At 37.6% G+C, this 14,214-nt stretch overlaps 2 protein-coding genes across 2 annotated transcripts in view; both read right to left on the reverse strand.

Moving 5' to 3' along the window:
• Window positions 1–3,798, reverse strand: part of myo16 (myosin XVI) — a 110,558-nt gene extending 106,760 nt beyond the window's left edge. The window contains exon 1 of the mRNA XM_023336919.1: window positions 3,669–3,798. The gene's annotated coding sequence lies outside the window, so the exon portion shown is untranslated. The remainder of the gene's footprint in view (window positions 1–3,668) is intronic.
• A 5,263-nt stretch (window positions 3,799–9,061) lies between these two features.
• tnfsf13b (TNF superfamily member 13b) lies at window positions 9,062–12,708 on the reverse strand. Its single transcript, XM_005798080.2, has 6 exons — window positions 12,217–12,708; window positions 12,013–12,130; window positions 10,423–10,479; window positions 10,137–10,261; window positions 9,736–9,886; window positions 9,062–9,598 (listed from the first exon to the last, which is right to left on the reverse strand). Exons 1-6 carry the CDS (start codon window positions 12,436–12,438, stop codon window positions 9,486–9,488), a joined length of 786 nt encoding a protein of 261 aa, XP_005798137.1. The 5' UTR covers window positions 12,439–12,708; the 3' UTR covers window positions 9,062–9,485.
• Window positions 12,709–14,214: the final 1,506 nt, after the last annotated feature.

Consider the following 14,214-nt stretch of genomic DNA (forward strand, 5'->3'; position numbering starts at 1 on the left):
TTTCATTGAAGGATCTATAAGTCTAAACAAACCTAAAACCTAAAACTGGATTTCTACGTGTTGATGTATCAAACTAGAAAATTAGCAGCTTAAAATTCCTTTGAGATGTTGCTTTGAAAACAGATGGATTGGGAATTGTACTTTAAAGCAATATTGTTTAGTTTGATAATTATGCTGCATTTGATTTGTCTATGAATCTGTATGAATTTTTGTAGAGTTTGTGTTAGTTGCCTGTCAGAAATAAAGTTAGATTTTTTAAAAAGTTATTGTTCTGAATGACCAGGCTAATTAGCGATGTAGGATAATAATAACACATTTCTATTTTTGTTTTACATTGAAAAAGTAAAGGAAGATATTTCCCTAAAGAAATCACTACTGTCCTTTTCAAATCATCAATGAAGTCCACAATCTAGTGTGAATTTGAGAAATATAAGAACAACAGAAAATGAGATTAACCTGTGGCTTTTCCTTCCAGATGATATAATCCCATCTTAACCCCCTACTTAGTTTGCTCAGTCAGCTGTTTGCCTTCTGAGATCGGGCACTTCAAATCAATCCATCCATTCAGTGTCTGTGTTTGTGTGTGCATGTGTCTTTTTTTCTGAGTGGTTTACTGGGAAGGAAGGGGGGTTATCCCTGTAAAATGATCCACAAAGGAAACCCCGTGAGTGGAAACCATCTATGAATAGATCAGCTTCGGGACAGAGCTTGAAAAATGCAAATAACATATTTTGCCATCAGCTATTTTCCAGTTTTTAGTATTTAAAAACATCACATTTTTTCTCCTCTTTAAGCTGTTTATAATATTATTATCATACTGCCTTGACATTTAGAAGAAGCACTCTATAGCTGACCTTTGAAAATAAGCATTGCTCCTCTTAGTCATGCAAGAAAGAAGCTATTTAAATCTTCCTAAACATGGGTCCAGTGGTGCAGCTCAGCCAACGGGTTTGCTGATTCATCAAAATCCTTTTTACACAGAAAAGTCACTGGAGAAAGGGACAGTTATTCCAGTTTGTGTATATGCTCCCTGCAACCAATAAACCAGCTCATTACTTTATGGGAGGAGGGATAGAAAAACTTTTAAGACCAACACTGGTCCAAAATTGTATGGGTCCAACGCAGCAGAATGGGACTTGGGGATCCACTCCCATTAAACCATCAACCACCAATCAGAGTTTGAAAAACACCCAGTAAGACCTAAATTTGAGCGGTGGATATAAATTAAATGACAGCTGAAAAATTGTTGAAATACTTTCTATGCTTCCACAACTTGCAGTTTAAGTAAAAATGATGTGTATTTGGTATACAGAGTATGTTATTTTTAAGATTTTTAGACAGAAGTAACTCTTTGTTTTTATGTACAACAAAAAAATACCTTTAGATCCAATCCAATTTATGATGGTGCTGACCTTGAGAGCTCTAAGCAATTTAGCAATTTAGCAAACCAATGACTTGTGACAGCTCTGTCTGAGACACAACATGAAGAACTGTAATCACAATGGATCCAAGTTAGTGACATTATGCATTCTCAGAGACATCAGCAACATCTACTGTGAAGTAAAACAAGAAACGGAAAAGAAAGAATATAAAAAGTTGGGGTCACAGGACAGGGTAAGCCTAAGTGTGGTACCCATAGAGCAGATGGGGTGAAGGGTCATGCTCACGGACCTCACAGCAGCAGTTTGGCCGTGCAGTTGCAAGTTGAGCCCCCCACTATTGTCCCCGCTGCCCTCCCTGCCTCACGGGTCGAATAGTGTTCTGTGGAGGCAGTTCTGTTGCCAAAATCTTTTTAGCTTGAAAGGAAAACAAACCCCCACTCAAATTTTGGAAGAGCACAGAGACAGATGGGTGTAGCAAGTACGCAGAGAGACAAAACAAATGCGCATCACAAAGAGAAGACTCTCTGAAATGGTCGATGCTCCTTTAACACCATGATGGGTTTATTTTTACAGTCTGCTTAACACTTCTGAATTCACAACGTCCCTGAATTCGAACATCAACAAGTTTAACCCACATTCTCTCATTTCTTTTTGTCTTTTTCTGCTCCTCACAGTCACCGGGGCGCGTAGATGCTGAATGAGGCCATCTGTGAGCTCATGTGAAACAAAAGCTGAGGCTTTTATCTGTTTTTGGAAGGTGGCAGAAAACAAAACCTCAGCTGTACTGATGCTCTGCTATTTTTTGTGCATATAAAGCTTTATGGACCATTAAATCTGTTCTTCTCGCTGTCTTCACTGCCCTTTATACCCCTTTTGTACATCTACATATTGCCATTTGGTTCTTTCATTCTTCTCTTTCATATCTGCAAACTAATTTTGCACCAATACACTTAAACCACTGTGTGTCAGCTGGTTGTTTTTATGAACTGAAGGTAAATTGTCAAAGAAATGCTCAAATTTTGTGTATTCTTCAAAGTAAGTGTTATTTCCATTGATTGTGATATTGGAAACTAGTTTGGGCCACTAAATTCTTAATATATATGTCAGCCTGTGATAACTCTAACTTACCTCCTGCTGGTATTATTTCCTACAATAAGGTAGAAAATATGAAGAAAATAATTCGGGGTTGTCAGTTTTCAAATGAGGTATGTCTCGTTCCTATGGCACAGGCATGAATACGTTTTTAAAATCTACTACCTTCAAAATCTCAAAAACATTCTGATGAATGTTTAAGTTAAAAGTCCCTTTATTAAGATGTGAGAACATGCAGACCTGACTGGAGTCGTGAAGTGCTCTCTGTTCCCCAAATGTTTACTAATGATCAGCAAGCTGTTAGAAGAGATCTAAACTTTTTTTTTCTAACATTTAAGAAATATATTTATGTTTAAACTTACTGTGTAAATGTTATGATCTTGTTAAACCATGCTATTTTCCACTGAGGTTATCAGACAGCGCCAACCGCAACCCTGGTAGGTATGAATTGATTTATGGTAAGTTAGAACATCCCACTGCAGATGGGTGTGTTTCATTTCCAAAGAAGGCAGATATAATTCAACCAAAACAATGAAGGTGCGAGGGAGTGAAATTACCAGCAACCGTTGTGACCTTTTCAACTTGCTGCTTGTTACTATTAAATCAAGCATGCCAGTAATGCAAAAGTATACATGTAACACTTTCATATCATATTGGCACAGTTTCTGTGCAAACATGATATGAAAGTGTTACAGATCCACTAGGCTGTTTGGTTAAAGTCTAGGATAATACACACACACATAAACGCACATGCAAAAATATATATATATACGTATATATATAATAGGAGGCTACAGACACCACACAGTTCCACAGTGTTTAGATGAAAGATACCCAAAGTTTTATATGAGTGAGAGCATTTTTAGCAGACATTCAAACATCTCTAAGGTAAAGAGATGTGTGTTTTGTGTCCAAACATCAAGCTAGAAAATTGGAGTCTAATTTGGATAATTTTTTTTTTGCATGCATGCATGGATCAAGAACAGACAAAAATGCTTGTAACTTTTGAAGACAGAGACAAGACATTAAATCTTATTGTAAAAAAAAAACAAAAACAAAAAAACTTCCATCTAAATGATAAATTATCAAAGTTTAAATATTTTGAAAAAATATTCAACAGTGTGCTTCTGGGCCTCATGTGACATGCAGAAAAAAAAAAAAACAGACACTAACCAGAGAGAATGAGCACCATACCTCAGAGCATTTCGCCGTAGTTTGAAGTTTTTTCTTTCCAACTGGGAAATAAAATCCAGAAATAGCTTGATCTCAGCTGAAGAGATCTAAGATACGGAACAAACGTGAGAGATACCAACTCCCAGTTCGCTCTACATCCACACCAACAGGCTTGAAATCCACTGACATCCCACCAGAGAGCCAGTGAGAGTTTAAGAGACAGGGAGGAGAAAAAGAGAGGGGGGGGGGTTGGGTTAAAAACGGGGGGAGTAGTTGAAAGGGAGAGAGTCAGTGAGAGTACGATGGAGGGAGATTTAGGAGTTTACACGTCAGTGCCTGTGCTTGTGTGTTTGTAAAGAGAAACAGAAAGAGAGAGAGGTTTAAATCTCTAATTACAAGGGCTTATCAAAAGCCCATAAGCAGATGGTGGGAATAAGTGACACATGACTATTTACACTGTATGACATGTGTATTATGTGCCTGTGTGTGATGTAGTCGGATAGTAGAGGAGAACTAAACTCTGCAAAAATAGGGTGAAGCATGCAGGATATTGAGACAAGCAGAAAAACAAACTAGATTTCATCTCACCTCTCTTATCTCATTTTTAACTTCTCGTTCTCCATGTTATGATTCTGAACTGGATGAAACAGAGAAGCATGCTTTTTTAAAATTAGTTTTATTTGATCAATATTTTAGTCTATTAGCTATTATGAGGATGTGCCATGTCAGTGAAAAAAAAGTTCCTATAGTGGTGGCTCTGTATGGATTGTTGCCTCAGTTTCCCATTTTTAGCAGAGGAGTTTAACCTAAGCATTAACAGCCATTCCATGTAGATAGTTACTGAAATCCATTTCCTCTCATTTTGATGTTCAATTTTAAACTCAGCAAGTTCCATGTGTACATACCTAAATGCAGAGTTTTTGTCGTGTGATTGGCTGATTTGTTGTTTCTGTTAACAAGAAGCTGAACAGATGTATCTAATAAAGTGGAATGTGAGTGTACTTGTATCCATTCATCCATTGTCTTCTGCTTACTCAAGATTGACGGAAACCCTGACATCCCTCTCCCCAGTGACATTTCTCATTCTTTCAAGGCCTTCTAAGAACTTATAGTCCCTCTAGCAGCTTCTTGTTTTTCTCCAGTGACTCTTCTCAGAATCTGAAAAAGAGCCAAAGTGAGGCCCTAGAAGACTTTCTGACCAAATACCTGAACCATCTTGTCTAGCTCCATTTGATGTAGGGGATTCATTGACTCTGACGCCCCACTGGATACCGGAGTCCCTTCAAAACAGAGTCCAGAAAACCTATAGCCAACTGTATCAAGGATATTGTTATTTTACTTATAATCCATAGCTACTGAACATTGGTTAGGTTCAGACAATAGATGGGGATGTAAATAGATGTTTAGCTCTTTCTTCAGCAGAAGGTAACTGGGATAGCACCTAAATAAATCTCCTGCTCCATCCTACCATCAATGTAGAGAAGAAAATTATTATTTGACCTTTATAGGGTGAGCTACATCAGTTACATAGTTGAAAACCGAACCCAGCATTTTACAAAAAAGTGGACACTCCGTCAAATACTGTTGAAATGTGTTTGTGTGTGAAGGCAAATGTGACTGCATATGTGAGTGACTTCCAAAGTAGGCATAAAGAAGAGTAGAGATTTGCAGGAAGGAGGGTTAGGGCAGAAATTTCTATCCACTCATCCATTTGATGATTTCCCCCCTCTGATCTGCAATATAAAAGCCTCATGTCTTTGAGAAAACTGTCAGATAAATATGAACATGAACAAAGATAATGTTCCTTTCATTCTTTTCTTATGCAGATTGTTCCCCTATTGGGTTATTTTATACACAGAAGCACAGCTACATTAATTATTGATCATCTTATATTTAAGTAGATCTCATGTTGTTCGGAGGGAACAACATAATAAAGCTGAATAATGGTAAAAAGGAATAAACTCATGACATGTTTTCAAAATTGAAATCTGATTTGTGAGGTCACATTAAGTTGGTACAAAAACTGCAACAAAGCAAGCACAGAGCATGTAGCTTAGATTTTACAGTTACATGTGACAAAATCTCATTTATAGATAAACTAAATCCTCGCTTAAACTGGAAATCCAGGCAGCTATTCAGTCAGTTCAGCAGCAGGGCTGTGGATCAGCCTGATAACTCTGAGCTGATGGCAGTGGATCAAACTAATCCCAAGATACTACATAAGTATGTAAGTATGTACATGGAATAGCCATGCTCCATATTAAAGCACCCTGAGATTGTCTAAGTGCAGTACATTTTGGATGTTGAGGGCGGAAAAGGTGAATGCGAACATATGTATAGAGTGAGTTGCAGGATGTGAACTTCTGTGCCGATTCTTGCAAAAAGCAGAGCAAGCTGGATGCTACAATCAGGATTCAGGATCACCTTTAGTCCTCCTCATCAGTCAGACCTGTCCTGAAGCTACCAAACTGTGAGAAAGGGAGGATGGAGGGCAATAATGCACAGAAGGAGAAAAGGCATGCTATGATCCAGCAAATAGAAGAACGTGTGAAGAATGAGGAAGCAGATATTCCTCGTTTAGTAACCTATTTACAACAACAATCAGTTTAATGCAGTACATTTAGTTTACATTTAAACCCTCTGCAGAATGCATTAAGGTATAGCTGCTGAATTTGCTTTATCTGCAGTATTGGAAACAAGGGAAAATTAGAAGTATGCATGTAATTATTTGTGTATGTTTGTTTGTTTGACCTTGTTTTGCCATTTTGTGCCCTTCGAGGTTTTACACAGTGTTCATCTTGTTTGTTTTATTTTCTTGCAGTCACTCATGTTCCGTATTCTCACTGTGTCTGTAATTCGTTAAGTTTACAGACACAGCGCCTTCTGCTTTCACAAAGTTCAGAATTTTCTAACAACTGTCATGTGCCCTACACTTGTGTTACTGTGGTTTACGTTATGTTTGTCAGATTATAATTAAAGTTGCTTCTAATCAATTTTGCGCAGCTTTTTCCCATGCAAGTTGAAAACTGCTAGAACAGTAGTGTCGCTGTCTTGTGTTCACTATGTTGCTTCACTAAATTTTTCAAAATGTTGACCTTTTTTTATGGATGTTTGGAGCATCAGCTGTTCTTTGTACTTGAAGGATGATGGTATAGCGTGTGAACTACACACAGTGCCAGTATGTGTACACACAGTTGGTCTCATTTCCTGATTCTCCGGTCAGACGCTGGTTTCTCTTTTGAGAGCCGAGCCCACAGTGACATCAGTTTCCGCAAACACACAAGGCGTCACCATGGCATCGCACAAAGACATTTCTGGCCTAAAGGGAGGGAGAGCAGTATCATGCTTTACACATTTGTAGGAGAGATCTGAGTTCTGCACCCCTCTTCTCTCGTACCCTCCTCCTTTCACTTTTTTCTCAATTGCTGTTTGTTCTGTTGCCTGCTGTGGTAAACAGCACAGCCGGCCCATCAAAGAGCTCCTCTGATTTCCCATAGCCTGGTCTGCTCTCCATTATATATTGTAGCTTCATTATGTCTATCTACTCTTCCATTAAAAGTTACCATTATCCATTAAGTCCTTTTGAACACTGTCTGGGCAAACTCACATTTTAGTCTGCCTTCTTCAGTTGCAGACTTGATTTGTTGTGTAGTCAAGAGGAGCCGTGACAACAAAGGCAAAAGACCAAATGAAGAAGTGACCACCCGCAAGGGTCTGTCAAACTGTTTGGTCTAATGGACAGAATTGCTGTGTGTGACAAAGAGGAATAATACAGTGTGTTGTAGGATGCATCTTTTGCTAAAAAAAACTATTACAGAGCAAAGTACTTTTGTTTTCTCAAATACTAATTAGAAATGAATAATGTCTTCAAATGGTAAAACCCAATTTTTTGTGCGTTTAAAAAGAGTTTGGTAATTACCAAAATTGAGAAACTATGAAAGATCTTTGATGAATGCAGCATTACAACAGCTCTGCAAGATGCCGCTGTTGTGTGTGGCTTGGTGTCTGTTAATTTTGTTTGTGCTGATGCTTTTGCTGAAGCTGGAGTACATGGAGAGAACCCATGCTTGCACACGCAAAACACGCAAACTCCATGCAGAAAACCCCCAGATACACACCCAGCACCTTCTTACTGCAAGGCAACAGTGCTACCAACTGTGCCACTGTGCAGCTAGGCTCTTTGACTCCATATTTGAAATGCACTGCCACCAATCTGGGGGTAGAAAAATGTCTTTATCATCTCCTGGTTTGATTATTGTAATGTGCTGTATTTCTGGGTCAGGCAGGCTGCTCTCTTTTGCCTTCAGCTCGTCCAAAATGCGGCTGCTTCTCTACTAACGTGATCACACAGGAAAGAACAGGCTTTATAAATAAATCTGATTGAATTTAAAATGCAGCTACACGTTACATTGTTTAAGAAACAGAGCTATTTCCAGCAGCAGCAAAAAGAAAAACTTACACTTTACTCTGCTTTGGTGGAAACTTGAGACAGAACCAAGCCAACAGGAATAACTTATTAAATATGATTTTGGTCAAAAGGTGAAGACCTGGACGTGATAGATTAGATTTGGAGTCTGTTGATATCTGAGATTCTAGTCTCTGTTTGAAACTCTCATTTTGAGGTAACAAAGGAAGCAGTGCTTAGGTTGACGGAGATGGCTAATACATACTGTCATCTCCTTGACAGCACTCATTTACACAAACAGTAATGGAGCATCTCCAATGTTTAAACTGTTTAGCAGGATTTTGCATACGAAATAGAAAACAAAACAGAAAAGATAAATGGCAGGCACACCTCAAATGGGTAACTCTAAAATGGGTATTTTTTCCAAATCTCAATTTCAAAACCCATAATACTTAGAGAGTACAGAATAGAACAGTTTTACACAAAATAAAGATTATTTAAATAATTGATTGATCTGACTGTGAAAACAAACAAACAAAAAATATTACCATTGTTTCCAAAATCTCATCTAATTCTCAAGAGTCCAATATCAAGTGTCATCTTGTCTGACAAACTGGATGCACTATGTACTAATACTCCAGTATTAGAGCATCTCTAATCACTCCTGTAGGTAACAGTGCCTCAACACCATAAGCACCTCTAAAGGCATACACAGATTGCTTATCTATACATTGTGCAAAACTCTTATTTCTACATCTTTGTTATTACCTTTAGTACTTTTAAGCAGGATAATTTCTTCCAGAAATCTGGTTTGACAAAGTCATTGATCAGCTTCTTTGAAACTGCTGACAGCATCTGCCTGCAGTTTCTCTTGAAGCTAAAAATATGCTTGTAAGCTTGGTTTCCACTGTTCCTGTTTCACCTTATCTTGATGTCTCTCTCTTCTTCTGCCACATAATGTCTTTGCTTCCTGTGGCCAAAAATGGAATAACAATCTCATCCCACATTATCATTTGCACACATTTGCATTTTATTACATCAAACTTCTTACATCAGCTAAATATGTAAAGGCTTGTTCAAATGAGAGCATCACAATGAAAAGCCTGCATTTGAAATAAAATAAGACAAGATGCTTTGTGACACGGTAATTCTGCTTAAAATGTTAAGTAATATGAAGCATTTTTAAAGCTTAAAAGTTGAAAAACGAGCCTCAAGTTATGCTTGCTAAGTGTGGGGTTATATAAAAAAAACACATTGATCTGAATGTTTTGACTTGAACAGCAATATAAGTGAACATTGTAAATCTTAAGAGCCTCAACATATTGTCTGTTTCATATTAGATCTGACTGTTCATCACTGGAAACATGCAAAATGCGTTTCTGCCAGTGCAGAAGTGGCTGATTGTGTTGTTCATTTGTATAAGGTGATACATTTTAAACAAGCTTAAAAGCACCCAGAAAGGTAGAGTCTCCTTCCATGGAAATGTTGGCCATCGACCGGGGGATCAAAAGCTCCAAGTAGTCTCCCTTCTCCAGCTTTACAATACCTGCAGGATTCAGATGTCGACTTCAGACAGGTTGCATAAAGTAAATCACAATTATAATGTAACTTAAGTTAAAGAGACAGTACTTTATCTCTTTAACGAGTTGCTATTAGTGGACATAGTACATGGCACAAGCTCACCTCCTGTGTAGCAAGTGTTGAAAGCGTAATCAGGGTTCATGCTTTGGATGCAGCGGAACAAATGCACATCCTGATCCTCATTTCCCACAACATGCCTCTTCCATCGTATCACCACGTGGCCCATTGTAAAGGTGCTGTCCATGTAGTAGACCTACACAAACCAACGAATATATGAGTTATACCCATTGTAAAAAGTTCTGAAAGTTCTGAGGCAGGAAAACAAACATTTTATAATTTGTCTGACCCTTCCTCAAAATTAGTAATTAAACACAGCATATACTCAGAGGGAGCACACCCTTTTTGAAGCGTCCTGTGTAAAGGAAAAGAAAGCTACGGTTTTGGAAATAGAGAAGCAGCAGCCCCCAGTGTACAAATTAGGAAACTGCAGTACTCGAGCTGACCTGACTGTAGACAAAGTAGAAACCAGCCTCGTTGACTACAATGCGATCCCCATCTGTCTCCAGGGATGAGCCTCTCCTCAGCCCAGTTTGCCAGGGGATACCTGTGTACGGACCCGAGGAAAGTTCTGGTAAAAGACAGAGCATCTTGTTAGAAAAGAAGCAAAAAAGACACCAACAGCTGCCATGCAAACATATTTTCTGTAGGTTTTAAGCTGGAACATTTATTTGCATGTTTATTTCCAAAGTAGAGGAAGTATAAATAAAAGCAAAACAGGAAACAGTGTACCTTTCCTGAAGGGTTTTCTGCTGTTGTTTGCCAAAAGCTGCAGACAGGAGACAGAACCTGGTATAAAATGCAGGAGAATTGTATTAGTTTTCTGTCACCTTTTGGGTACTTACACTAAAATAACTAGGTAATTGTGAAATCTACTTGTGGATTTTTCTGTAATCAACTGAAAATGAGTATTTGGATCTGCATTACAACTAGAACAAATTGAACTCCATGCTATTGAAACTCAAGACAAGGTTCCCTTCAAATATCAATCCAACTCTTTATCCATAAGGTTTACCAAGACCTCTGCAAATCCTATGTGCTGTAACAGTTTTAATTGTTCTAGGAAGGCTTTCCAGAAGGTTTAGAAATGTTATTATGGGAAATTCTGACCACTCTTCAAAAATAAACATGGTAAAAGACTAATGTTAGATGAGAAGACTTGGCTCAGGGTCTCTAATTCATCCCAAAGGTGTTGCAATGGATGAGGTCCTTGCAGGTCTGGTCAAATTATTGCACAACAAACTAGCTAATTCATGTTTTTAGTGGCCTTGTTTTGTGCTCCTCTGGACAGTCATGTCAAAAAAGCAAACAGACTCCTCCCTGTAGGTCCCACAACATTAGGAACATGGGACTATCCAAATATATCAGTGTGCAGAACAATTAAGAGCTCATTTCACTGGAAGAGGAGAATCCTAGCTCCTGAAGAACATCCCACACCAGAATCCAATGTAGATCAAAAATGTGGTGTAGAGTCAAAAATTACACTTCACACAATGCAGACAGACAAGTATTGCTCTCCTGGCAATTGCTGGAGACTTATGTGCACCATGCATCAGCATCCACTGAGCCCCAACACTATGTGGCTGTGTTACTGTTGTCACTTCCACTTTGTTATAATTCTGCTGTTGCAGTACTAACAGTGACAAAATTTCTTGACCGTGTTCCTGAGCGTGACCCCTTCTTGTACTTGTTTGTCTTTCTATGCCTGTGATAATTAAAGTGATAAGAACTCATAAATTAAATTAAACAAATGAGCAAATACTTTTGGCAACACAGTGTAAACTACATCAACTTGAAAGCCACCATCTGTTCAGCACAGGACCCCAGTCATTACTGTATGTTATGTTATGTGCAAATGGTAAGCGTTTTATTCAAACATAAAATTGTAGTTAAAAATGTTCCTGTATCTAGAATGATGAGAACTGCTTATAAGTAAAATCAACATTTTTCTGAAAAATTATGGTTCAGAAAATAGTCCAGACTGTCAAAAATATTTCACAATTCTGAAACCAAAAGTACACTTTTCTCTTTCCAGGTCAAATAAGCTGGCAAATGTAATTTTTTATATATTTGTTGATTATTTTTTTTATTATTTCCAACACAACTTTTCCAAGCCTGCGAATTGCTCTGAAATAAAACTGAAGTAGAAATATAATTAGTACAATATAACCAATTATAAACATACAAATCTTGCAGTTTTGATCAGGTGACAATTCTTCTAGCTCCTGAAATGTGCTAAAATAAATGTGCACATATATGATAGTTTCTGCAGAGTTTGCATGTCATACATCACATCAAATATCAAATGTTTGTCTGTCTTACCTGAGATCTCTGATTCAGATATTGTTCTTCTCCTTCTTCTTATTTGACTGAAAGCATTTTGAGACTCTGGTAAATCCTGAAGCTCTTTGATATTTTCTCTTCCTTTGATGTTTTCAGTCTGTATGTACACGGTTACCGTTTTTAGAAACACTGTGAAATACAACAATTGAATGTTAGTAGAAAACCCTACTGACTGTTACTTACCTGATCTCTGTGGGTGACCTTTTGCCCCTCTTCTCTCATGCGGCTGATGTCTGTCTTAAGCCCCTCTACTTCAGCTCTCAGATCCACTAACTGGTACAGGGAGAGAGCTGACAGAGAAGACGAGGTGACAGCAGCCAGTGTCAGCAGGAAAACTGGCCAAGATACCCTTCCTTCAGACGCAACTTGTCCAGTTCCTTGCTTCACATTTGCTAAAACTGCCATCGCTGGGGAAGTTTAAACCCCCAGACAGTTCACACTAGCAGCATGATCGTTTTTACTCCTAATCTATTTCTCTTCTTACAGACTTAGATTACGAAACGGTGAATGTTCTCTTCTCTAATTATGTTTTTTCAGGAGCCACAAGCTAACTGAGCCTGGATTCGTTCAGTCCTGACTTCCTTAACTCTTGTTTTCTTTCAGTGGCTGAATCTTGATTAGTCTGAGAGACTACGCAGTACAAATAAGCCAAACAAAAAGCAAATGAGCTTCCTCCTCCGCTGTTCCGCAGAAGAAACCACACCAACAGCTTCCTGCCTGACCAGCAGCATGCCAAATCTCTTTTAACTTTTTTGGCTTTCATTACCAAACACATCCCTTTCTTTCCCAATCCAAACAATGAACTCATGGCAACATATAGGAAGGACTGTTGATATGAACACAGCTCCTCTGTGATCTACATGGAGGGATTTCAAGCTAATAAACACTTGAGACCACATTATAAATGACTAAAATTGTCACAGACTGAAATGAGGAAGTGCAAATCTTGCTTCTTCTTCAAACGGCCCCATAACACGGCAAGACAAACTTTAATTCTGAAAAATAAAATGTGAAGTAGAGAAAAGTTACACCAATAGTCTTCTATTTCTTCAAAATTATAATTATTGTCATTTTTGTACTTTAGTTTCCAATAATAAAGTTCAAAGTAAATGTTTTATTTTTACAGTTTTCAGTGGCAGAGGTTATGGTATATGAAATGAAAAACAAATATATTTTAATACAACAATTGACTCACTTCTGCTTACCGAAACATTGCAAAATTCTTGTAAATTTGCTAAATTTAATATAAATCAATTTAATTTAAATAAATATATATACAGTATTTATTGAGTTCTCAGAAAGACACTATGCAACAAAGCACAGAGGCTGTATGAAAAGGACTAAGTCAAACTCAGATTAAGCTAAGAAATTTTATAGCCACATTTTCCTGCAAGATTTTACAGTCACTCAATCATGACTTTGTTTATAAAAAGTGGCCTTTTGGACTGCATATTTAAAAAAGCACAAAAAAAAAACCTTGTTTTTGTCCTAAGCAACAGCTAGTTGTGAAACATTGTGAAAAATACCACTAGTGAGTCACTACTCAGTTATTTGAAATATGTATAAGGGTTTTTCAAAGATCTGAGGTGAGCTACATTTGATATGTTTGACCTCAGATAAACATATTTTATTTGGCAATCCAACAAAAAACAGAGCAAAATTAATTTAGCTACAGAAAAGATTTTTTGGGCTTTTCTCAGCATTTTAACAGTCTTACCCTCCTCCATCCATGAAAAGCACATTTCTTGCTCTTTCTACAAACTTGTCACTTGTATGCAGGTCCTCTATGGTTGACATGGCCCTGTCGGTGGTTATCAAATTTCTATGTGGGTGACCTTTGAAGGTCACTATTGCACTAGATTTTTCTTTTAAATGATTGAATAGTAATACACACCTTACTTTTTGCTTAAGATAATTAGAGACCATATATCTTTTCCTTCCACTTTATATATTTGTGTGTTTCTCTCACATAAAATCTCAATAAAATACATTGGCATTTGGGGTAATAATACAACAAAGGGTGAAAAAGTTTTTTTTTTAGAATATTAGGCGAGAAACTTCATCAATTGTCAAACTTTCATGTTGGTCATAAAACAGCTTCAACAAAACAGCCACCATAGTTTGGAAGTACTTTAAAAACTGGACAATGCAACGAGGAAGTCATTTTTTTATTGCTACACA

Source organism: Xiphophorus maculatus, chromosome 7 (assembly GCF_002775205.1).
Source record: "Xiphophorus maculatus strain JP 163 A chromosome 7, X_maculatus-5.0-male, whole genome shotgun sequence".
Classification (NCBI taxonomy): domain Eukaryota; kingdom Metazoa; phylum Chordata; class Actinopteri; order Cyprinodontiformes; family Poeciliidae; genus Xiphophorus; species Xiphophorus maculatus.

What these genes read in the sequence shown, in the direction of transcription:
- tnfsf13b (XM_005798080.2), bottom strand. Translation starts at nt 12,438, where the DNA reads ATGGCAGTTTTAGCAAATGTGAAGCAAGGAACTGGACAAGTTGCGTCT. An exon ending in AGGTCACCCACAGAGATCAG is followed by an intron (nt 12,131 to 12,216) that starts GTAAGTAACAGT and finishes GTGTACATACAG; the next exon opens with ACTGAAAACATCAAAGGAAG. An exon ending in CAGAAAACCCTTCAGGAAAG is followed by an intron (nt 10,262 to 10,422) that starts GTACACTGTTTC and finishes GTCTTTTACCAG; the next exon opens with AACTTTCCTCGGGTCCGTAC.